General features: G+C 38.0%; 6 protein-coding genes across 9 annotated transcripts in view; all 6 read left to right on the forward strand.

Moving 5' to 3' along the window:
• The first annotated feature begins 402 nt into the window (after window positions 1-402).
• Window positions 403-2,407, forward strand: LOC114517795. The gene is made up of 6 exons (XM_028537615.1): window positions 403-570; window positions 845-924; window positions 1,171-1,249; window positions 1,587-1,690; window positions 1,888-1,933; window positions 2,289-2,407. The coding sequence occupies exons 1-5, from the start codon at window positions 497-499 to the stop codon at window positions 1,926-1,928; spliced, it is 378 nt and encodes a 125-aa protein (XP_028393416.1). The 5' UTR covers window positions 403-496; the 3' UTR covers window positions 1,929-1,933; window positions 2,289-2,407.
• A 1,676-nt stretch (window positions 2,408-4,083) lies between these two features.
• Window positions 4,084-5,682, forward strand: LOC114517815. Its single transcript, XM_028537640.1, has 6 exons — window positions 4,084-4,244; window positions 4,475-4,569; window positions 4,871-4,949; window positions 5,084-5,184; window positions 5,394-5,490; window positions 5,596-5,682. The coding sequence occupies exons 1-5, from the start codon at window positions 4,171-4,173 to the stop codon at window positions 5,456-5,458; spliced, it is 414 nt and encodes a 137-aa protein (XP_028393441.1). The 5' UTR covers window positions 4,084-4,170; the 3' UTR covers window positions 5,459-5,490; window positions 5,596-5,682.
• A 937-nt stretch (window positions 5,683-6,619) lies between these two features.
• LOC114517804 lies at window positions 6,620-9,802 on the forward strand. Of its 2 annotated transcripts, none has more exons than XM_028537626.1 (6): window positions 6,620-6,914; window positions 7,223-7,332; window positions 8,193-8,261; window positions 8,339-8,381; window positions 9,081-9,154; window positions 9,549-9,802. In XM_028537626.1, exons 1-6 carry the CDS (start codon window positions 6,763-6,765, stop codon window positions 9,602-9,604), a joined length of 504 nt encoding a protein of 167 aa, XP_028393427.1. In that variant the 5' UTR covers window positions 6,620-6,762; the 3' UTR covers window positions 9,605-9,802. The 2 variants fall into 2 exon arrangements, with proteins under 2 accessions (XP_028393427.1, XP_028393428.1); XM_028537627.1 differs by having other exon boundaries at window positions 8,193-8,252.
• A 742-nt stretch (window positions 9,803-10,544) lies between these two features.
• Window positions 10,545-12,744, forward strand: LOC114517686 (FAS-associated death domain protein-like). The gene is made up of 5 exons (XM_028537477.1): window positions 10,545-10,896; window positions 11,011-11,040; window positions 11,345-11,620; window positions 11,758-11,835; window positions 12,057-12,744. The coding sequence occupies exons 1-5, from the start codon at window positions 10,635-10,637 to the stop codon at window positions 12,125-12,127; spliced, it is 717 nt and encodes a 238-aa protein (XP_028393278.1). The 5' UTR covers window positions 10,545-10,634; the 3' UTR covers window positions 12,128-12,744.
• Window positions 12,745-16,768: 4,024 nt separating this feature from the next.
• LOC114517650 (serine/threonine-protein kinase Nek3-like) lies at window positions 16,769-20,054 on the forward strand. The gene is made up of 7 exons (XM_028537435.1): window positions 16,769-17,115; window positions 17,224-17,349; window positions 17,445-17,598; window positions 18,090-18,227; window positions 18,512-18,810; window positions 19,092-19,285; window positions 19,380-20,054. The coding sequence occupies exons 1-7, from the start codon at window positions 16,860-16,862 to the stop codon at window positions 20,052-20,054; spliced, it is 1,842 nt and encodes a 613-aa protein (XP_028393236.1). The 5' UTR covers window positions 16,769-16,859.
• A 2,632-nt stretch (window positions 20,055-22,686) lies between these two features.
• Window positions 22,687-24,141, forward strand: part of LOC114517416 (neuropeptide Y receptor type 6-like) — a 38,156-nt gene continuing 36,701 nt past the window's right edge. For 2 of the 3 annotated variants that reach the window (XM_028537124.1, XM_028537121.1), the window contains exon 1: window positions 22,687-22,792. The gene's annotated coding sequence lies outside the window, so the exon portion shown is untranslated. The remainder of the gene's footprint in view (window positions 22,793-24,141) is intronic. The other variant, XM_028537128.1, reaches the window with a different exon arrangement.

Below are 24,141 nucleotides of genomic sequence, written 5' to 3' on the forward strand. Positions count from 1 at the left end.
CCTAGCATCCAGCCGTGACGTCACGATTAGGAAGCGTTCTCCTTCGTCAAACGTAATGATTCAACTCAGATCAAGAGAAAATATAAAGTAAGCAGACATTGTATATCTGTGTAAAGTACATGAAAAAAGGGTATAGTTTAATTTTCTCTCTCATCTCGTTCAAATTAATCATTTCATAATTATCTTGAAAAAACGACGAAAAATTAAAAGTCAAAAGATGTGAAAATATTTGCAAGTCTTGTAAATTCATTAAAATGTACCCACGATTTTCAATTATTTCTGTTTTAACAGTCCCTGTTTCGCAAGATAGCCTGTAAATTTGTGTACAGCGAGAAAACACCATTAATTGGACTTCGTCTCGTTGGAAATGCCGAAAAGATTAGCGAAGAGTATAAATACAACCGTTAATTACTTGTATGTGCACAAGTTCCTAGGAGCATTTACCATTCGCATTGAAAATACTTGAAGAAATCAGTTGGTCAACGTTTTTACAACGATGAAATACTTTGCAGTTGCTGTGGTCTTTGGACTGTTTGCCTTGTCGCAAGCATTACCAGTCGAGGAATCCAAGTAAGGAGCTTGTCCAGTTACAAGTTTTGACAGTTCAGCCTTCACTGGATCGTCTTCGATAGAGGAAGACTCATGCATATATAGCGATTCATTTTTGTGTTCGCGATGAGATACAGTTGCATCATGCATGCATGCAGTTTTAGTCAACTTATATCTCCATGAATCAGATGTGCATGAACATTGGACGAAATCTTCTGTTCAAATCAGCCTATTGTTATCATCTGACACGTTTTTCACGAGAACGGTTAATGCATGGACACGCTTTTTATTTTAGGGAGAAAAGACTCTTCTTTAACAAGGAAACTCTCATGAAGGTTGTTGGTCTTGCCAAAGGCGCATGCGTAAAGCTAGGAGGTAAGTTTTAATTTCCTCGTCGAAATATATAGGCTTATGTAGCTTAATTTGTATTTTTAAAGGGGCGCATGCCTGTGTCATTTTCTTCCGCACTATATGTCTTTCTATATACCGCCATCCTTCCCCTAAAACGCCACACATACATGCACACACATTGGAGTAAGCATTTAGTAAACATTTTTGTTAATTTCTAATTAAATTTTGTGACCGTATAGAAATTTATTCCGTATTTGTTCTATTGTACAGATTCGCATCAGATAGTCACAAGAGCTTGTCATTGTCTCGACGCCGCCACTGATATTGCTGGAATGCTCGGCGATGAAAAGTAAAATAATGCCTATTTTTTAATTTAGAAGGAATATGTAATATATTTTCCACCTTTTATAAAACATCATGCGGACATCAAAAAGAAAATATCAGACTAAAGTGTGTAGAAAAATATAGTTTATTACGTTTCGTAGCAGAGCCCCTTCATCAGAAACCATCAAATCGTTTTAATAGCAACCTTATCCAGTTACCTTGTAAGATGTCCTAACTACTGATCATTGATCCTAAAGCCGATAGCTTTATATGTCGATAATTTCTGCCCGTGCCTGCTTCGAACGATGAATTTGCTTAACAATACATAACCAGGGTTGCTTGAAGGTCTATGAATTTTTTAGCATCAGCGAGGATGAAAAGCGATTCCTGTTTAAAGTAGACTACAAGTATTGGCTTGGAAAGTTGTCAGACGCTATCGACAAACTTTGCAAAGGCGCATCATCAGGTGAGTGCTGGTTCAGTCGAGTTGTCCAAAAAACATTCGTTTTAGTTGTGAACGTTTTAGCACAAAACAAATTTGCATGTTTCGTAATATATACAGTACCTTTTGCTGGTATTGTTTGCTGGTATACAGCTAGTATATAAAGTATTGTTTTCCACTGCATATACTATCGATCGATATTTTCCATTTATTTTTTTCAGATTATGAAAATGTGTGCAAATGTATCAGTTTCAAAGTCTGAGTGAGGTATGAAAAATATATACTATAGCTACATGCACAAAAGGCCCGTTGTTTACAATAGCAATATTTGTCATTTTTTATGCAACTTTATTCTACTTTCGAGGGAGTGAGTACAAGTGGATAAGTTACCTATATTCAAATAAGGGCACTTAAGTCTTAAACATCCGAGCGTTAACAGGAACAATTTACTCGTTTGCATCTCTATAAAAAAGGGAAATCGCGGGCAATTGCCATTGTAAACGCGAGCATTAAGATAAATCTAAAAGTACTAAAACTAAATCAGTAATAAAACTCGTCGAATCAACCAAATAATCGTTTGAACATAACTAAACGATGCATATATCCTTCTTTACATTTATAGGTATGGAAACATGCAGCAACTATATATCTAAAAGAATTAAACAGTAGAACTAGATGTAAAGTTTAATTCCATGTGTTGCTGAAATTCTGAAACTCAATAAAAAGCATTTAAAAATAAAACTCTTGTAAATCTCATCGATAGGCTAATATGCAGTTTTCTCTCTCATGTACGACAGACAGTATATATCAGAGGTCAATGATCTCTGACCATCTTCAAGGCGGTTTTTTGAGCAGAGTTCTTCCATGCTTGTTGCAAAAGCCTCGGTATACTTATTGTGTTTGCTGGCAAAACACACTGATGTCCGGTGCATGGATGATAGTGTTAACCAGATTTCGATCGAGCAAGTCATTTTCAGTAAAAAATTTCCGCGAGAGTCCAAACTACAGTACGGTAGCTATATATATGTCAAATTTTTACATGTCGAAATGTTAGATGGAATTTGATAATCGTCATCGTCAAATTTCTATTTAAGCCATTTGTAAAGCTGGGTGGGCATAAATCAACATTAATAACTTTTAGAATTGCTATACAATGCTCCAAGGTAAATATTGGAAATTGTTTCAAAAGGAGTATAAACAGCCTCTAAATGTCGCAATCCAACATAAAAGAACCGGAAATCTTAGACATTTCCAAATTGGCAAATGGCAAAGCTAAATAGAACTCCTGTAATCGGTAAATAATTTTAGTTATAAACCTTTATATTGGTTGCAGTTTTTGATAGATACACGAATTAATATGTAGATTATAAATATACGGATGTACCTCAAAGTCATGTATAACAGAAGATAAAAGTTCACAACCATGCTAGTAGGTATATAATACAAATTGTCGCATGAGAATGGACGATTTATGATTATAGGCATAAGTCCAAACATCTATTTTTCGTGAGAATTTTTTGTTTGGCCAAAAAGTTAGCTGAAGTACTGTGAAAATTAGTAAACCCAGAACCTGAACAATGAGACATGACCTACAGGCATGCGGCTGTGACTACGTGTCGGTAATATACATATCAATTGCCGATTCTTGCATGCATTTGTAATGTTTTTAATTAATAATTCAACTTATATGTTTATTCTATTTTAAATAATTATGTTCACACAAAAGATTTTAAATTTACTTGAGTTTAAGTCTTGTATCTTCTCTATAATCCTGGATCCTGAATTCTATATATAAGTATAAGAGTCTATTTTTCGCATTAATCTTTTAACCACAGAGGCAGACGAAATTCTGCATGGGCAGATCTAGAAAGGGACATGCAAATCTCCTTTCTGAATTCAATTTCGGCACCTGTCCCAACCCTTTTGAAAATGATTGTAGCTACATAAAAGTTACTCATTTTTGGTTGAATGTTTCTGTTATGCTTTTGAGATCTCAATCCACATTTAAACTAATATCTTTTGAACCGAAAACGGTTTAACAAATTACTTAACAAAATATCAATAATTTGCCGGCATATATATGGAGGACTTTTTTTGGAAGTGACTGTACAAAGTTAGAATTTTTTTATAATTTGTTTTTCTATTCAACTTTGCTTGAATTAATCATTTATTAATTATTTTAAACAAACAGCGAAAATTAAAAATGAAAAGGTGTGAAAATATTTGCACGTCTGGTGCATTCATCCAAAAAAATGTACGCACGATTTTAATTATTTCTGTTTTAACAGACTTTTTTTTTGGAATTGGACAATCGCATTGTGTGCACACATCAAGTAAGCATCATTAATTGCAATTCATCTAATTGGAAATGCTGGAAAGGGCGAGGGTAGACTGTAGAGTATAAATACAACCATTTAATTACTTGTATGTGCACAAGTTCCTAGGAGCATACGAATCGTATTGAAAGCACTTGAAGAAATCAGTTGGTCAACGTTTTTACAACGATGAAATACTTTGCAATTTTCGTGGTCTTTGGTCTGTTTGCCTTGTCGCAAGCATTACCAGTCGAGGAGTCCAAGTAAGTTGACCTCGCTAGTGAAGATTGGCGTTAAAACATTGTTTCTGTGTCTTTATCGATGCCAAAAAAGGTCTAGCTCATAGCGATTCATTTCAAAGGGCCAGTTGTAATATTTTCTTAGAAACTCATCCTGGTCAGAATCTAGAAGTGTTTTCAAAATGAAATCTAACTCTTGTCGTTAAAATGCAGTGGGTTTTAAACGAGAACGTTTGATATTCAATTCGTTTTAGGGAAAAAAGACTTTTCTTCAACAAGGAAACTCTTTACGAGATTGTTGGCTATGCAAAAGGCGCATGCGAAAAAATAAAGAAAGATACTACATCAAGTAAGCTCTTGGTTCCTCGTTGGACTGATGAAGAAATCAGTTGCATAATGCATGAGTATGACTTTTTCCCCGCTATATTTGTTTGTAATTTTGTAAGCCTTAATGCAGGATGAAGGCCGTAGAAGTTCTCAGTTTTGATTTGAGGATCTTCAAACAAAGAATGGCTATAAAACAGCGTTTCTGCTGACCTCTTTTCTTATGAAAACAGCTGATTTGGCAGTTTCTCCGGAATTCAATACACACTATTTCTACTAATTCGTGTCAACTTTTTGTAATTGCAAAATAAATTCTCTCATTTCAGCTCCCAACCCATTGATTGCAAGAGCCTGTGCTTGTCTCAGTTTTACGACTGGCATTGTTTCTCTCTTTGATGACGAGAGGTACTGTAAACATACGGATTTTCAATCCGAAGAACTTCACTCTCTCTTTTAAATTCATATATCTATTCGCATACAGCTCTTAATTTAATTTCGTAGTAGATTTGGCCGTTGAAAGTTTTTTGATCTTTCCATAGTGGTGTCGAGGAAAAGCGATTCTTCATAAGCTTCAAAGATTTGATCGCAAAAGTGCAGAATATGATCGATAAAGTTTGCAATGAAACATCATCACGTCTACGTAAGCATACTGCCGTACAATTCCGATGAAGCCTGAAGGTGCATGTCGATTGAAAAATTTGTCAAAATGAATTACAGGTTATCGTTTCACAGAATATAGCACTGACATTACATTTAACACAATGATCTGTATCTCAGGCCGGAAACGCACGAGATAACTGCTACAATTAACACCGCAAAGTTTTTTACTTTTTTCTATATTTTATATAGTGGCAAATCTCGTCTTATCCGAAAAGGTTAAATACGATGATCTCTGCAAATGTATTTCGTTCTAGCATGGCAACGGTTCATGGACAACGTTATCGAGGTACAATTTTTTCAACGCGAATAATAGAATTATAATCAAATAGATGTTTAAAGATATATATATCATTATATGTATAACTATCAATATGTGTTCTCCTTCATTTAGATGAAAAGATATATCACAAATATTTAGTGGAATTGAAAATAGAAGTAAAGTGTATGGGTGATTGAACTCAATAAAATGCATTTAAAAATATTATAAGCTCTCGTCAATATCGTCATCTATCGATAATACGCAGTTACCAGACCGTAATCTAAGCTACAGAGACTGCTTCCGTAGTTTATATACTTAGGGTTATTTAAGCATCAATCGTATCTGGCGAGCCTGCGGTTCTCAAACCTGCGGTTTTACACAGTTATTCTTTCATGTACCAGAGACTGTATATCACGTTAGGTCAATGATTGGCACATCTCAGCAAATGGATAAACAGCGCGAATTTTGAGCATCGTCTTGGAGGTGGTAAAAATTTTGAGCAGAGCCTGTGCTATTCGCCTGCTTAATTACATAGGCGAATGACCTGTATTTTGTTAGGGTGCTCAGAGCTTAGAAGACCCTTCTAGTTCTCACTTGAGCAAGAATTCCAGCGACAAAAATCTCTCAGGATGAGAACCGTCAGGTGGGCGGGCTGCCCACGTACGACGGGACACCCGGAATGGGAGCTGAAGCACAGACTTAACATTTGGTCGAACTTTTCCTATTCAATCTCTCGGGGGAAAAACCAATCGTGGAACAGTATGAGTTATCTAGAAAATATACAAATGAAGTTAGTTTCTGAGTTAAATCCATGTTATATTGAATAGAATCCTCGGTATTTCTTTATCATTTAAGGACATGCGTGGTCAACTAACTTAAAACCCATATCTTCGTTGCTTGGTAAATGTTTGGCCGGTAGACAACCCCAATATTCCCAAGTCATTCCTAACCTGCTTTAACATACCAAATAAGAAACACTTCAAAGTTCAGAATGCGTGTTTTGATTGGTTGTTGGGACAGTTCTGAAAGTGATTCGTATATAAAAACATGTTTCGCGAAGTAAATGACCTTGTAAATGCATAATATTTAAAGGCAGATCTTGCGTCATAGTAATTCACTTAGGGTGCAATATTTGAAGCCAGTATTTAATATTGTTGAGCCTTCTATACCAAGCCCTTTTTGCGTGGTGGAGCACATAGATCGACCTGCCGAGTCGATTGTTTACTCAGAATTAACGGATTCATCTAGCAAGCGTTTGAAAATCCAAAGGTTTGATCGAGAATTCGTCTTTGTATAAGAATGCTTTTGAAGGTGTTTATCGTTTGCCTGCTGATCTCGATGTCGCAATCCTTTTTTTATCGACGCGGCAGTCAACGCCATCGTGGTTCTTCAATGTATCCGCGTTACAAAACAGTCACTATGGATCCTGAGCCGGAGAGATTGAAATATGAGTAAGTTCTAGCTTAAAGCATTTAATATTTAGCGAGCGAAACTCAAACGGGCGTACACCGAAATATACTAGTCAAGTTTCGCTAAGTCCTAACCACTATCAGTACAAAATAAACTTTGTGTTGCGGCTTTGTACTCGTAATAAAGGGAATGATCCATGTTCCATCTATTTGTTTTTCTCTTGAGAAGAAAAGTTTCCGATGTTGTATTTTTGAACCATCAGGGTAAATCATATATTACCATATATTATCAAGTAGGGAACATTGCTATAGATGAATGATATATTTAATGTTGTATATCCTTTTTTCAGCGAACAAGAGATGACCGAGTATATTATGCAACAAAGAAACGTGTTTCTTCAATTGGGGAAAAGTATGAACGCTCAGGCAGCGCCCATTTGCAGGTGGAACTATGCAACCCGTAAGTCTTTGGAAGCAACTTTCATATTATCAAACATTGTCATTGAATACGAATTTCATCGGTTTCGCATTCCCGCGTGCTTGTTATTGCATGGCAACAAAAAAGGATTTGCATAACTCTTCTTATTGCTGCTGAATTTCCAGGCAATATATTCTGGTCCCAATATATGTGCATGAAATGAACGCTTCCATACAATTCAATCCTTAATGTTTCTTAAGTTGAAACGTGAAATACCTTAGGACTTTTTTTTAAAATCATTGGTCCACAAAGTACTTTGATGTTTACTGTTGGCTTCGTTGCCAGACACCATGTAGTTCACGTCATGCATAAACAAATATATACGATACTTAGTATCCTAGAGACACCAGAAATACCTGATATTTCAACTGCGAAGTTTATACTTCTTTGTATTTCTGTGTTTGTGAACATGTAATTATGGAGCCGGCGGATAGATCGCTTACATGCAAACACATACGACCTTCTCTCAAAATGATCCTGTCTGAATCTCAAAATTAGCTGTCGAAAACCTTTTATTAATAAATAAGCTATTGGGACAAGTCGTGAGGTTGGACAAAATGTACAAGCTAAAAGATTATTTTTAGTAAACATAAAACATTGCATGGCAACTCGTTAATTTTGTTCAATTCCCTGGCAAAGATTGTCATGAATGTGAAGCATATTTTCATGTCAGTTATACCATGCATGCATGGCAAGCCGTTAAACTCTGGTATAATCGCGAGCTATGATGAATGTATGTACTTATATTAACCGCTGTATCATGACCCGCCCATGGTTTTAAAACATACTATATTAGGACCCATCTAATCGTGCTTTTCTTAGTCACATATTTTCATTTATAGTCACAGACCCTCAGAAGAGGGCTTGCAGTTGTTTTGCTATTTTTGGCTTCCTAAACGATGGTAACACAAGTGCGTATATTTTAATTCATTTTAAGCTGAGGCAGAATGATCTAAACAACTTGTTTTTCTTGCAACCTTTCCTGTAGTTGGTTATGGAGCACAAGATGCACTCTCAAAGGGCATTACAATGTACGTGTGCTTTGATTTCATTCCAGGGGGGGGGGCAAAGCGTAGGAAGCAAGTTAATTAGCCATTTCCCAATCGAGCAGGGTACAGGGTCTAGTCGCTAACCGCAAAGCATGGAGGGACAAATGATTACATTTGTCCCTCCAAACAGTCCATATATGTTTTATATTCGTCCCTCCAAACAGCCCATAGATGCTTTGCGGTTCGCGACTAGACCCAGTACCCTGCTCGATTGGGAAAAGGGTAATTGGGAGGGGGAGTTCAGGCGTTCAGAGGCACTGTTTCATACGAAGAGAGCACCTTCGAGATTTACTTTCTAATGCCTAAAAAGTCTTTGATATCCTTGCATAGGTAATATCCACAGTGAAGCGTTTGGTGCTGATTTTAATGCACGAATCCAGCAAAATCATTAAGTCCTTTAAGATAAAACTCGTACATCTTTCAAAAGGGTAAACCAATTTTAGCTATACAAAAGGGGCACTTTTTCAAATAACTTTGGGGGGGAGATACGTGCACCCAGTGTCCCCTGCTTCCTACGCCCTTGTTTGAGGGTATGCATTAGAGTGAATTTCAGTTCAGGTAGCCGGAGCTCATCTTCATTTCATCTCCATTCACTATGATTTTAGTTGCCTTTTTTTAATTACCTGAAGTCTATCGATCCCTTAGCCCAATGTGTTTAACCATCAATCCAACTTTTCATAGATTCACGACCGTTTGGGGTATATTTAGCCAACCGGGTGGACCGAACGCCGCTTGTAACACGCGAGATCCAAACAGTATGTTTTTTTATCTTTCTATATCATTTAACTGAGGTTAGTTGCCGGGAGACAGGTAGATCATTGACACAGAACTTTAGGAAGAGGTTTCATTGTGCTAAGCCGAATTACATGCTCTAAAACGGCTAACTTAAATAGCTTAATTTACATACAAGATTGAGTCAAATGCATGGCCAGTTAGAAATTAAACTCACAGGATGGAATTAAAGTTGCTGGAAATATGACTAAAGTTCAGTGCTGGAAATGGTACACGGTCTAGTTGGTGCAATAAAAAATAACGAGGAACATTGCGTCAGAATGCACTACTGCCGGAGACTTGTAACCAGCATATGAAGTGGCATGAGAGAGGGCCAAGGAAACTGTTTAACGTCGTATTACGTTTGTTTTCTTGCAGGTCCTCGACAGATGCAAGATATATGTCTCTGTTTGACTGGACAAGCACTGGTCTAGTTATTTATTGCTGATCATGGGATATGGTTTATTATACAAATGCAATTGAAATGTTTTACAATTGAGATATAAATGCAAGAAAACGGCGATGTTGAAAAATATTAATAAACAAAAATAATCTTATAAAGTATTATCATCTTTCGAGATGTATGCATATGTTCAAATATTTTATGGTAAATATATCACTAACATTAGTAAAACGGTAATTCACAGAACATATGTTTGCAATTCTATTCAATTTTAACGGAGCCTGCATCAAAACCTCATTGGTGGACCACGTGAAGATGTGGTGAAGTGTATATCATTTCACGTGATCATCACAATACGATATTCGTGCGGACTGGAAAGTAAGGAAACTGGTTTGGGTCATAATGAGTAAATTAGCTTGTAGGTACACCACGTAAGTATTTAATACTGCAAAGCTTTCGGTCCGTTAACCCGGGCTTTCATCAAAAATGAATTGCACTGATGAGGAGGGCCCATCATGAATTGAATTGAATTGAGTGGAATGGTATACACTTCACCACACCTTCACGTGGTTTATCATGAATTGCACTGATGAAGGCCCGGGTTAACGGACCGAAAGCTTTGCAGTGTTAAATACTTACGTGGTGTACCTACAAGCTAATTTACTTGGTTTGGGTCAGTCTTGTCCTGCCGTGGCCCTTCTTCAGTTGTTACGTGTGGCCCAGTGTGGGATATAGTCAGCGACACTAGATTAAAAATGCTTGCACAGGAGGCAACGGGAACCACTGAGAATTAATAAAGCATTTCAAGCGGACATTCCTCATTGTTCCCACAACTCTCTAGGCGAAGCCATACTGTCATAAAAGCCCCGGGGATGAAGATGCCGGAAATATGGCCGGGAAACTAATTACGTCATATTACATCCGGAAATTCCCGGAAATCGAATATTTTCCGGCAATCGCCGAGACAGTAGCCGGGCTCGACTTCGATGTATGGTTGTTTGTACAAAAAACTATTTGTTATTGTAATCGAATGATGGTGAAAAGAAGCTGAAGGCTTCAAAATGAGTTTTAAATCATTCTTGCTCGAAATTAGCAATGACATTGAAAAGAGCGAGCTGGAGAGCATGAAATATTGCTGTGAAGATTACTGTGGCGACAAGAAAATTGGGTCAAAACGTCTCCAGGAAATCTCAGAGGCTCGCCAGCTTTTCGATGAGCTTATAAAACGTAATTTATTAGGGCCAGACAATACACAGATTTTGGTTCAACTGTTAGAGAAAGCTGACAGATATGACTTATCAGATAGAGTGTTAAAACGCCAAGGTATCAATACAGTTTAAGTGTTTAACATTCTTACTTCCTCTGAGACAACATCAAATTTTGACGTAACTTTTCAACCTATCTATTTGCCTTTCCAATTTGCTTATGTTTTTGTAGTTTCATCAAGTTCGGGAACTCAGGATGAAGGTATTAATTACTTATACTGTTATGTAACTTGAGCTACATGTTTATATTTTGTAATGTTTGTATATATATTGTTCTTAGAACAAAGTGAATACTAATTGTCACTTTAATGACCCTTAATTGATGGAATAAGTTTCCTAATAGGATCAACTTAGGATACAAATAAGCAATCAGTGCACATCTTGCAATTATATCCAGATAAATGAAAATCTTAAGAAATATATTAACATGTTATAAATTCATTCTGCAAATTAGTGCATGTGAAATGTGTCCCATAAGATGTATTACAACCTTATTTCCTGTCTAGTGACAGATGGTCCAGTTGTGAATGACAAACTTAAAGATGCACGACTAAATGACATTGCCGAAGACCTGGGTAGAGATTGGAAACCCCTTGGGAGAAGGCTAGGTTTATCCACCAACATTCTGGATAATATTGATGCGGAAAACAAAAAAGTTAAAGAAAAAGCATTTCAGATGATGTCAAAATGGAAAAAACACAATGGCAACAAAGCCACAGGTCAAATTCTAGCTGATGCACTTATAGCTGTTAGCAGAAAAGATGTTGCAGAAACTTTAGCAAGTATGTTGAAATAATTGAATCTTACTTTTATCAATTTCAGCATGAATACATGGTACAAAAGTACTGATGATATCATGTATTTCCAGATCATGATAAAAATATAGCCAAAATTCAGAATTAAATTTTGTTTAACATAGAGATCTGCAAAGATGATGGCATAAACATAGATGCAAGTGGAGAAAGAACGCAGAACTCTCAAGGTCATCAAGAGACAGGTACAGAGTAATTAAAATTACACATTTTGGAAAGGAATTGACTTCATGAACGCATTTGTGAGAACTTCCCCTTTTTAGACTGGCTGCTTGCAAGCATGTCTACTTTACCAATAATACACCCAGGTCTTGGTGTGTTAGGGGATTAAGTGTAGTGATGTGAACTAGTTTCATTCAAATTATATCAATTTTAATCTTCACCAGGAAATGTTTCTTATCCATAGGTGGTCTCAATACAATTCAAGCTGACCTGGCTTCAGCATTGCCCACGCAAGAGTCAGAACAAGGGATTTGACTTTCTGAAAACGTGCAATTTGAAGGAAAGTATTTTAAAACAATAATGACATTCGTAATTTCAACTGTATGCAGAATGACTCTTTTCCGTCTATACGTCCATTCTTTTTAGACTTTTTTAAAATATGTGTTGTTCACTCAATGCATCAGTATATCTTCAGTGCAGAGGGGCCCTGATTAAGCGGTCTAGCTACATCCCTGACAGAAATAATATTTAATGATACAATTGATAGAGTACTAACATCACTTCTCAACATTATTATGTTAGTCTTTTCTATCATTTGGAGATTCTTAGGTTTGGGGCCTGCCCCCCCCCCTTACAAAGTTTCAACACCCCCCCCCTCTTGATTGCACTGATAGTACCTAGTTTAGGATGTTTTTTACCTTTTGACAATTCGCATCTAGGAAACTTGAAAAATATCACAATCATGCTTTCGTATTTTATAAATGTATTTACCAATCAATTTATAAAATGGAATTAATGCTGTACCAACAATTGATGTAACAATTAGGGCAATTATATTCAGAATCAGATAAAATCCACAAATATTTATGTTACATAGTAGGTTGGTAAAAAAATTAAGAATAAATTGATATGAATTGCTGTCAGCAATGTTCCCCCAAGTCATTCAGCAGTTTCATGCATTGCACTTTATGGGAAAACACAACGTTTCATTCAGCAGCTCTATAGAGATCAGAGACTAAAAATCGGGCGTGCCTATAGGCTATAGTCAGTGGCTATAGTTATCCTAGCCTCCTCCGCAGGCAACTTTAGTTTTATAGCCTAGAGGAGTAACAATATAAGTAGGCCAACCTCTGTAAATCCAAACGACAAACTTTTTCAGAAATGCGGCGTACTTTTGTATTCGCAAACGATGAAGTTCATAAATATTTTGGCCGAGTGTAACTGAATATAAGGATTAAGATTCGGCGAAAACATGTATTCAATTACACTTTGCCAAAATATTTGTGAATTTCACCGTTTGCGAATACAAAAGTACGCCGCGTTTGGGTTTACAGAGGTTGGCCTACTTATATTGTTACTCCTCTAGGCTATAAAACTAAAGTTGCCTGCGGACTGCGGTGCACCAAATCTACGACGCGGATGTGCAGTAATACTGCCTGTTTTTCCACAGTTTTCCAAATTCTGGACTTCTTTCGGTAAACAAAGTGAGAGCCGTATGGAAAGAAAGTTGAAATTGGGTTCCTAATAGTAATACCTAGGAGCTATTCAGTTTCAGATCATGTCCCATCCGCGTCCTATATTTGGTGCATTTGCTCAGTAATTCCCGGAAACCAGCCAGTGCTTAGGTGCTTACTGCTTAGCTTGCCTGAATAAGCAAAAATGATGACGAATGATTTTGCAGGGAGTGTAGAAACTGGGAACTCTTTTCGGCCTTAATCATTTCCGAAATGAATAATTTCGAAGCATTACGTATCTGACGCAAACTCGAGTAAACCACCCAAGTGTTTAACGTGCGTAGATGCGGCACCGCATTTTCAAACGGTCCTTGTATGAGCTGTATCGGTGGTAAGGTTTATTTATTACATCTTAGCTCAGCATTATTGTGCATGGGGAAAACACCAGACTTAAAGGCCAAACATTTTTTACGGGTCGCATGACGGTCTCGAGAAACAATGCTTTCATATGACTCATCGAAACGATTGTTCCCAAGACTTGCTCGAACCGGACAAACAGGTTTGGCATATCTGGTTGGCGAGAATCCAAGCGCTTTGATTGGCTAATAGCGTTCACTTCAAGCACGGGGAATCCTCGGTTGCAGAATGATGTATGCGGCTTCTGGGTATAAATCTCCCGACTTGAGCAAGAGGATTGCTAGCTAAGCGTTCTGGCTTCATCCTGCTGTTAGAAGCTGTCGTGAAAATGAGGGGACCTATGAAATATATTCGATCGCTTTTCCAAAGCTTTCGCAGGCGAAGCAGTTTCGAGGAAAACTCGAACGATGTAACCACGAATACGGCCAATACTTCGCTCATTCTGGAAGAGAAAAGAGTATATTTGGACACAGTGAGCTGGTTTTGGGGAAATCTATCAAACGGGCAGGCGGAATACTTGCTTAAAAACACTCAGGATGGCACGTTTGTTGTGCGAAATAGCACGGATCAGACATCTCTGTATTCGATTACATATAAGCTGGATGGAATTGTTGCGAGTGTTCGCGTCTATGAAAATGAAGGAAAGTTGTCTATAAATTTCAACGATCCGTTGCAATATCGGGCACCAACGCTACACGGACTTATAGCCAAGCTGGTGCGGCAGTCATCTGAAGGAGGATTTGTCTGCAAGCTGGAACGATCTTCCAAGGTTTTGTCGTTGAAATTAACTCGGCCGGTGAACAGAATTTCGAGCTTGCGCGCACATTGTAAACGGGTCATACGGATGTCAATGCCTCAGGAGACGATTAACGGGCTACCGCTTCCAAAGCACACCAAATCTTTTCTTCTCGGCACTGCGTTTAACTGATGTTTGATAACGTATCGTGGTCGTTTAAATCTATCAGGTAGCTTGCTGGGTCTGTTTGCAATACGGCTTGCGAACTCAAAACGGCGAAACTGACATCAGTTAGTGGTTGTGTTACGAAACGTGCAAATCTTAGCACGAAACTCTAGAATCTAGAAAGATGCAGAACAGATGGGAAACTAATTTTGATTTGCGGTATGTTTAATGGACAGAATCCATCTGTCTGCTCGAGAATTCGAAGAACAATCAAGCGCATAGGGCATAAAACAATTCTGCTACCAAACGGTAAAACAAACTACTGGAACGCATAGATGATGATGAGTGTCTACACTCGGCGAAATATAATCGCAGTTAAATTATTTCATTGTTGAAACCTAAGTTATATATTTGTATGTTTGTATTGTTGATGTGTTTAAGAATTAAATTCAAACGTTCATTTTGGATGATCGCTTTATAGATTCTCGATTCATAAAATCATTCATTGTTGCTTTATCATTCGCACGATGTCGAGGTGGCGGAGCGGGGTGTGTTTAGATTAAAAGAACTCGCTGTTCTCCGAGATTACATCATTGAAGTGATGAAAAGTTTCAAAAGGCTTTCAATTGAAAATTTTTGAATTGTTCTGGGTTCGTCTTGAGTACTGCACACTATGTCAATATGTCAAATACTGCACTTTGTCAAAATGCTTCACTTTGTCAAACTTTGTCAATATGTTACCCAGATCAAGAAAATCTACCTCGAATCTTTCCGGAATTTTCTTGGATTTCAGTTGTTTTCCTGTTACCTCGTTTAACGTTGCGTGCGTGCGTGCACAATACTGTTTAATTAGCATTAATTACGCAATAACATGCGCTTGATATTTTGCATTGTCTACGAACAGTGAGCCTAGCAGTTCTTCAAAGTGGTCTTGGAGTGTGATGCGGTTTATAAATAGACAAACTGATATTTTCCAGGCAATCTGTCTGACAACAAAATGGTAATAGCCACACAAGTTCGCAAACCAATCTACCAATCTTAAATGTGCTTTTGATGTAATGAAACGACTTGGAATTGTATTGACAATTGATTGGAAACAGAATAAGGATGTAATTCTACCCTACTGTCTTGTGTGGACACAGCATGTAGGCAAAAAAATATTCCCTTTAATGGGTTTGTTTTGTTTATTTTTCGGCTTCGAAGTAATAGCATTCCTACGTCATTCGCGCTGAGAGCAGGAAAGGTGTAGTTTCTATGTATTGTTCATTTGTTCTATATTCAATATCTTGGCCATGGGATCTAAATCACGTTCGTCACAAAAACATTATTTACATGCAACGTGATTATGCAATGCGACACATTTGATCCGAGAAATAAGCTCTAATTGCTGTTATTTCAACTTTGTACTTTGTACCCCGAAGGCGAGGCTCGAAAGCCGAGCAGACACATGAGATATTTTTTTCGATTTGAAAGTCTTGTCAGGCTGTCAGCTCTAAGCTAGAGTCACTCAGGGTCATCTTTTAAATCGTTTCAGTGCTTGCTCAAACTAAAACAAGTACTTGTCTTGTATGCCTACATCTTCTGCATATGATATCTTAAGTGCAATGGCTGTCAAGTATGTCAATGTCATCCAATCCGCGCAAGGGGAGATGGGATGTATGGACGACGGGGATTTTGCAAGTTGTTATATAGTTATAAATAGTTGATTGAATAGTTGTAAATAGTTGATTGAAGCAAAAAAACCCTCGCTGACACTCTGTTTCTCGTTCAAGTTCTATTAAAATTAGCAAATGATTATATTTTACATTGTTAGTTATTCCTAGATAACTACTCTTTATACGACCGTCTGTCTTACGCGTTCAAAAACTACCTTCAAATTCGGCCAAGTTAGCGTTCCAGATTTTATTACAGTTCACTGCCTTTTAAACCCATCTCCCCTTGCGCACCCACAACGTTGCATGCGTTTACTTCATGTAATTTGTTTATAGCGACTTCTTTTTATTGGCTCGAAGCTTAAGGGTGGATTTCCACTTACAGCGAAATCGTTCGCTAGCGAAACATTTGCATATTTTCTTTTGAATTTTAACAGCATTAGTAAATTAGTTCGACTTGATTGTTCTCAATTGAAAAGAAAATATGCAAATATTTCGCTAGCAAATTATTCAAATTATTTCATTTCGAATTCAAATTATTTCATTTCTTCTTTTCTTATCATCTGGAGATGACAAGACGTAAGTTGCCCGACAGCAGTTGACTTTTTGCTCTTAAGATATCAATGGAAAGCTATACAAAGCTTTGTATTATTGGCACTGGTTCTTTCGGCACCGTCTGGCTTATTCGCACGAAAGAAAAGCGCAGGGACTACGTTTTAAAAGAGATTTCACTCTCGCTCTTTGAAGAACGAAAACGTGGCTTCATTTTGAACGAAGTCAAAGTTCTTTCTCAGCTAAGACACATGAACATTATTCGATACAAAGAAGCGTTTTTAAGCAATGGTTTTTTGTGCATATCTATGGAATATGCAAACGGAGGTTTGTGCCATGAATGTGTAAGAAATGCTGGTATGAAATATCGTTCAACCAACAATATGTGGCTCGTTCAGTCGTTCTGTGTTAATCGTTAACCGTTTCTTCTTGCAGGTGATTTGTCTGATAGAATTCAAAAGCAAAGAGGACAATTGCTTCCAAATGAGCAAATCATTGACTGGTTTATCCAGTTGTGCCTGGCTTTGAAGTATATTCATGGTCTTAACATCCTCCACAGAGGTATTATTCCATAGGAGAGTGAAGCTCATTGTCATAGTTCTTCTTCATTGTAATTGCTCGCATTGTGTAAGATGTTGAAAAAATTTTAACCCTAGATATCAAATGCCAAAACATTTTCATAACGAAGGAGAGTGTGATAAAAATCGGCGATTTTGGTATAGCCTGCGTTCTTCAAAACACGATGGACCATGCTTGTACAATCATCGGTACACCATACTATCTCTCGCCAGAAATATGCCAACGACAACCGTATCCTTGACAGGAATGTGTATGTTTAAGATTAATACCTGGGGGATTTTAACCCTTTGGAAAACTAAACAACAAAAGTGGCCTCCAAACTTAAAATTTGCCCTGTATTTGATGTACATATACATAAATTTGTAACCTGACCCTATTGTCTTATATTGTCATGATAATCAGCACTGGTCTTGAGGTGTGTGAACACAATTGAACTAAGTTCTTCATTGCCAGAAGCATAACAAATTGCACTTAATACTGGCAATCAATTAGTCAAGTGCCATGCTATATTTTTCATAATCTGCATCTAGTGTATGTTGTAATTTCTTAATTTCACTTTCTCCATCTTTGTTCAGAGGTGGAGCTCCCAAGAGTAGGTTGAAAGCTGCTGCAGCATTTGTAATTTGCCAAAACGAATATTGCATTACATTTTGCTGCCAAAAGTAACTAAAAAATTCTTAGTGCAAACTGTTTCTCTTTCACCTTGACTCTGAGAAATTCAGTTACAACCACAAGAGTGACATGTGGGCATTAGGTTGTGTTTTGTATGAGATGATCACATTGCGCCATCCCTTTGAATCTGCAGACTTCCCACAGTTGGTTTTCAAAATACTTCACAGCGAATACAACTCAATATCAGAGTAAGTTTGTTGAAGCATTTATCTATTCTGCTCCAGTTCATGTCCTCTAGAAATTGCTTCATACCAAGTGAACAGGGAACGCGGAGCGATTTTCTGTTGAAGGGGTGAAAGCCGGGGCTTCTTTGGGGGGGGTTTGGGGGAGGAAACCCAGGGGGGGTTTGGGGGAGGAAGCCCAGGGTTTGGGGGAGGAAGCCCAGGGGGGGGTTGGGGGACCCAAATGGAAAATTTTGGAGCCTTTGGAAGTCTGCATAAAGATTGCATTTTCTTTGGTAATCTTTTTGTAGGAATCGTGGCCCACTCTTGCAAGATTTGGTTTCAGTTCTCCTGCGTGTTGAACCATCAGAAAGACCCTCTGCCAAACAGATTCTCCACATCCCAGCGATGCAGTCGTACGTAAACAAAGTGTTGGCTCGAGGGAGATCTCAGCGCTCAGAGAGCGTGAGCTGTGGTGATGAACAGAGTTCTAGGAAAGCCAACGTGTGGAGAAAACCCGTCGTCATTCCGGCTTTGGGAAACAAGATCGAGGATCATTCTAGGAATCTGTGTCATAACGAGGATCCGAATCACGTTGAAGATTATTCCAGTAAGTCGGTTAATTGTGAGCTAGGTTTCGTCTGGGGTGTATGAATTACTGGTTAAAACTTAAAAGATGCGCGCATCACAAATATGTACCAAAGGTTCCGGGTTTTGCAGTTCTCTGGATACAATTTTGCCTGAAAAAGCTACAGAATTCTGGTTTTAGTAGTCACGGCGAAAAATTCAAACTTCAAAATGTCCCTTGTTACGTCATTATGTATAAGGTCTATTGTTACCAGTTTCTAAATGTGAACATGCATTAGCTTTTATATAAAGACAATCTTTTAGAGACGTGTACTGTGGAGCCAGTGCTCCATGTTAAGGAGGCTGTGATAAGTGATGTGGCGTGTTTGGACGCGGCCCAAAGTCGGGAAAAATCGTCTGAAGTTTTTTTCGCGCATGATAATCGCGGTGGAACGGAAGCGAAGAAAAGGAAGATCTGGCGAGGACGAGGTTTTGTTGAGGAAAAGACAAAGGAGAATGTAAGCTAACTCAATTCCATGCAGAGTGTCAGCAATTGTCTGGCTTTACTGGAGTATGTTATAATAAAGAGGAATTGTTGTTCTTTGTTTGTAGCATAAGCCTCAATCGGATCCTTCAAAATCCCGCTCGTACAGCACGAGTATCTTACGAGAATGCGCCGAACGGAGTTCGTTGGTTCCTCTGAACAGACACGAGGTGAATCTTCGCGGGACATACGACATCCCAGCCGAACGCAATAAGCCATTGTTTCAAGGAACCTACACAAAGAGTTCTAACTCCAAGGCTTATAATGGCAGCGAAGTTGAAGAAACTGCATCCCAATATCGTGAAAGAAAAGCAAGCTTGAAAAAGCGTAGAGAAGATATACTCGAAACGGAGCGATCAAATGAATGTCCAAAGGTGAAGAAACGTTCCTTTGAAACAGAGGTACCCCATGCAAACTCTAGTAATGCCACAAGCCCCGGAGCGCAGACGACTTTGCTAAAAGTACTACTTCAAGGTAGCCACATCACGTTAGAAAATATTTCTTCTGAGAGCAGTTTGCAGGAGTACGTTCAAGCTATGAGATTGCATCTTGAGGAGAGTTTGGGTTGGGAAGTATTCAATGCGTTGCACAAGTATTTACGTTTCGACGTGGAAAAGGATCTGGTCTCTGGCATAGATCATATATCTGAGAAATTGTTTAAAGCTTTGGACGAAGATAAAATTGTGTTTTTACCTTTGATGCTTCAATACATAACATGCGAAAAAAGCTTGCTAGCGAAATGAAATTTGAACTATGTATAGTTGAGAATTATTCAATGTTTATCAATGTAAGATATTCAAACTTCGTGTACAGTACAAATGTTTCTGTGTATAATTTTAAAAATGTAAATAAAAATGCTATTTTGAGTTTATTTCATGAACTGATAAACAGTGTATAATAAAGGTATTCACTCTGTAAAGGGAGAAACATGATATTTTTTTAGTTCAAACGATTAGTAGAACTAAGTTTGAAATATACTGTTGTTTAATGCTTGTAAATTAATGTAAGTGAGATATAGTCAACTGACTAATTTTTTCTGTAGATATACTGATTTTGTATACATATAGCAATTCTATTATAATGATTAAAAGCATTAAAATAATCAATCCTCTCCAAGCATTGTGGATATACATACAACCTTTCACTCGTACAGAGTCGCAAAAAGTTCCGAGTCTCACTTGAAGCAAATTTCGAAGAAGGTTGTATTAAAAATAATAGACTCCATTTAACGGTGAGAATAGAGAGATGCTAGCAATCAAGTCATGTAAATCCAGGCTATACCAACCTCATCAAATCATAGCAGCCCAAGCCAGATACCAGTAAATTTGATATCACTGAGTTCTCAAGGACATTAGTTCACACAATTTGGGGGAAATTCTTCATACAGCTTAGAACCTTTCCGGTTCACATACGCTGCTAAAAATCGGTGATTCTTGTACTGTATCACGACGTTAGACAAAGCATTTTGCACGCTATAGTCACCTCAGACAAAGGGAATCAAAGATTCTCAGGACAAGGTCGTAGCCTCTTCCCAACTTGTTCTCTAACGTACAGATGAGCGAGTCTATCGACAAAAAACTCCTTTCAAATTGTTTTGAACCAGTCTGCATTTATTTTCGACCCAAATCTATTTTTACTCAAGTTGTTTGCGCTGTAATCACCTTGTAAAATACGAACTTTGGAGCTATGTTTAGATTCTTGACGAGAAAAACATTTGCCGCCGAATAACAATCGCATTGGGGATATTTGGGATGCCTTATCATCCGGTAAACACACCGAGGGATATCGGCTCTTAACCTTTCCGAGATAAAACAAAATTAGAACACGCAAACAAGTCAAACACGTGTAAACATTTTCTTAACGTTAGAAAAATACGCGGATGTAGATTTCAAATGATTAATTTAGCTTTAGAAATTTTTATAGGTTATTAGATATGCATGAATTAGTACTAGGTTATTTATTCAAATTAGTTGTTGAAATAGACTTGTTATTGCGAAAGGTTTCAGTAGACTTTAGACTTCGAACAGCTACTGGCTAACATCAGTTATCAACCGATCGAAACATCTACCTCTTTGTAATTGAAATATCTATTTATCTATCCTTCTCTGGACACTAAAGTCTGTAAGTAAATGCTTGTAATTTGTTAGTCATGCATACACTGTAATTGTACTCACTTATGTAATATGTTTGTTATGTAGTTGAACCGTAAATAGATGTTTGTGCGAGTTCGGAGACGATGTTCAGAGTCAGGATTGCAAGTTACAGTGGATAAGCGAGTAATTGCATGACCTGCCATTTATCCCTGCTGTTCCCCGCGTCAGAGCACCCCAAAACTGGTTCGCAGGGACGCCGGAACGATGGGAGGGCATCTAAAGGGGAGGGGCAGACTATGGTGAAAGGGTAGTCTCGTACTTTAGCGGCGCATTAACAAAGAAATGTTTGCAAGACATCGTCTGTTGAACTGCATCTAAGGCTATGTTGCATGGTTTAACGTAATATCGCATTGAAAAAAAATGGTGCGTTAACATCCAAGTCTGATAACTGATATCAAAGAAACTAGAATTTCTTCCAAATTATCTACTTCCGAAGTCCTGTAGGACGTTGGACTAAAATAGCGGTTATAATTGATTGCTTACACATGTTCTGTCCACCCAAAGCAACATACCCCCAAAATATTTCCCTTCCCGAAATTCCCTTTGGCAAAAAAATTCATGAAATTAACGGAATTTCGCGTGACGCTATTCCGTTTTTGTTCAAAGCTTTTTTTGCGTTATCTTGGCTGTTTGTGCGTGTCCTAACTCCACGTAAGGACCATAAAAAGTGTGAGGATTAACCCCTATACTACAGAGGCGTTTGTTATTCGTGCAAACTGTCAACAACCAAACCTTGGGACATCCCAGTTGCAGCACCTTGTAGAATTCATTCCATGCTGCAGATCGATTATCGATTTATTGCGCAGCTTCGCGCTATCAAAACAACAAATGTTGAATGCGTGAAAGCTTACGTCCACGTTACGCCTAATTGCATCGCTGGAAAAATTCCGAGCCTTTTAGAGAAGAACCTCGCGTGCTGCGTTGCCCTGTAATTTGCGATAATTGTCCTGTTTGAAAACAGGAAGTGATGCTATTAATACTGCCAATCGACAGGAAGTCAAATAAGATATGTGTGCATAGTACTTTCCATCTCGTGCCAAACAAGATTATCTTTAATAGTTTCCACTCATTACGTTTTCACATATTTCATATATCTTGTAGTTGGATTAGGCAGCTAAGTGCTACCACATTGCAAGGACACACGACGTGGCGCGCGTGCATCGAACGGAGACCTGAATCCAAGGCTTCGTAATCGCAGAACGTCGATCAAGCGAGCGCTATATATCCTTCTGAATTCGCGAACATCGAATCTCGTCCGCATTCTGTATATGTCAGTTTGGACTTCAGACTTCAGATCACAACAAGTTTTCTGGCCAAGGTTTCGAAAGGTAGGATGATGGTTCAAATAAAGTTTAAACAATTCCAATTGCTGTGGTTTGTTCCCTAACATTTTGAAAGAATTGTTGTATACTATAAGAAAAATTTCATATATACATATGCTGTTATTACGGCGTTCAATTATTGGCAACCTATAGTCTGTGGTCACACTTGGCTGTGCTGTAGCCAAACTTCTTGGTAGGGAAAATCGAAATCTATATGACATTTAATCACAAACTGAAGCTTTTTTGTAGAGCTTTTTATGTATATACTGGACCACCACGTTTGAGGTGTCTTTTAAGGTAGTCCAAACCACGACAGCTTACGGTGGATGATAAATTATCTGTACATTGCATGGATCACCCAATATTTGAATACTTCTCGTATACAATATCGATCGTGCGAATGTCAGTCGCTCATTCCGGTATCATTTTCATGTATGTAAGAGTTATTTATCATATCGAGAAGATGTTGGTGTCTTGTAGCTAAAATTTCACACTAAATCTCCAGAGGTGCAGTCAAAGTTAATTTGGAAAGCCTTGGAAAGCAAGCCCTTAGTTTGTGCGCGATTGCAATAGATTTAGTGTAAAATGCGAAACGAGAAACGTCGTCATCAATGCTATATAGGAATATAGAGACACTTTTATACCACTTTGAAATGGTTCAAGCCCCTAGATGATTGAGAATGAATCGTAATTGTTACGCACAGAATCGCTATTGCGTCAACGGAAATCTCTCCTATATATACTATAGCAATATCCTATGAATTAACGAAATTATTCAACGTGCATGGATCCAACTTAAGGATCGAACAATATCACTAACGAATTAATTCATGAACTCCGGCCCATGCATCATAGCAATGATTGGTGGTTGTATCCTTTCAGTGTCATTCATGACGTAATCTATCCTTGAATTGAACCGCAGTTGAACAAGAAAACATAATAAAACCACCGAACAGGCATGGCGCTGGCCAAAATGACATTGTTTGAGTAGCCCAAGTTAAAATTATCATATATACTAGTGTAAATAATCTCTAAATGAGCCCGCCAAAACGACTCTTATCTATATGGCACGAAATCTGTTTTTCCTATTTTTTCTCCCCACCCTATGCGGAAATCGGTTTGTTTACAAAAATTGCACGATATTCTGTCAGAAACAGCCTACACCTGCGCCGAAACTTAGCCCCTCCGTGTGCGAGCCTTTGCGCTTGTTGACAAACTGTTCCGGTAAAAGTGTTAAAATTAAACGATTTGCAGACAAATTCATGGGTTGCGGGACCCCTGATGAGGCTGAAAGGGACGCGCAAAGCCGAGGTGTTCCATCAAAGAATACTGGTATTCTGTCTGCTTCAGTGGTA

The sequence above is a fragment of the Dendronephthya gigantea genome, unplaced genomic scaffold (assembly GCF_004324835.1).
Source record: "Dendronephthya gigantea isolate DGI-Jeju-01 unplaced genomic scaffold, DenGig_1.0 000009F, whole genome shotgun sequence".
In the NCBI taxonomy this organism is placed as follows: domain Eukaryota; kingdom Metazoa; phylum Cnidaria; class Anthozoa; order Malacalcyonacea; family Nephtheidae; genus Dendronephthya; species Dendronephthya gigantea.

Excerpts from the sequence above, each read along its gene's own strand:
- LOC114517795 (XM_028537615.1), top strand. The coding sequence starts at position 497 with ATGAAATACTTTGCAGTTGCTGTGGTCTTTGGACTGTTTGCCTTGTCG. Across the intron at positions 1,250-1,586 it reads GGAATGCTCGGCGATGAAAA|CATCAGCGAGGATGAAAAGC; the intron begins GTAAAATAATGC and ends TGAATTTTTTAG. Across the intron at positions 1,691-1,887 it reads TTGCAAAGGCGCATCATCAG|ATTATGAAAATGTGTGCAAA; the intron begins GTGAGTGCTGGT and ends TATTTTTTTCAG.
- LOC114517815 (XM_028537640.1), top strand. The coding sequence starts at position 4,171 with ATGAAATACTTTGCAATTTTCGTGGTCTTTGGTCTGTTTGCCTTGTCG. Across the intron at positions 4,245-4,474 it reads TTACCAGTCGAGGAGTCCAA|GGAAAAAAGACTTTTCTTCA; the intron begins GTAAGTTGACCT and ends AATTCGTTTTAG. Across the intron at positions 5,185-5,393 it reads TGAAACATCATCACGTCTAC|TGGCAAATCTCGTCTTATCC; the intron begins GTAAGCATACTG and ends TATTTTATATAG.
- LOC114517804 (XM_028537626.1), top strand. The coding sequence starts at position 6,763 with ATGCTTTTGAAGGTGTTTATCGTTTGCCTGCTGATCTCGATGTCGCAA. Across the intron at positions 7,333-8,192 it reads CAGGTGGAACTATGCAACCC|TCACAGACCCTCAGAAGAGG; the intron begins GTAAGTCTTTGG and ends TTTCATTTATAG. Across the intron at positions 8,262-8,338 it reads CCTAAACGATGGTAACACAA|TTGGTTATGGAGCACAAGAT; the intron begins GTGCGTATATTT and ends CCTTTCCTGTAG.
- LOC114517686 (XM_028537477.1), top strand. The coding sequence starts at position 10,635 with ATGAGTTTTAAATCATTCTTGCTCGAAATTAGCAATGACATTGAAAAG. Across the intron at positions 10,897-11,010 it reads TAGAGTGTTAAAACGCCAAG|TTTCATCAAGTTCGGGAACT; the intron begins GTATCAATACAG and ends ATGTTTTTGTAG. Across the intron at positions 11,836-12,056 it reads TCAAGGTCATCAAGAGACAG|GTGGTCTCAATACAATTCAA; the intron begins GTACAGAGTAAT and ends TCTTATCCATAG.
- LOC114517650 (XM_028537435.1), top strand. The coding sequence starts at position 16,860 with ATGGAAAGCTATACAAAGCTTTGTATTATTGGCACTGGTTCTTTCGGC. Across the intron at positions 17,599-18,089 it reads GAAATATGCCAACGACAACC|TTACAACCACAAGAGTGACA; the intron begins GTATCCTTGACA and ends TGAGAAATTCAG. Across the intron at positions 18,811-19,091 it reads TCACGTTGAAGATTATTCCA|AGACGTGTACTGTGGAGCCA; the intron begins GTAAGTCGGTTA and ends ACAATCTTTTAG.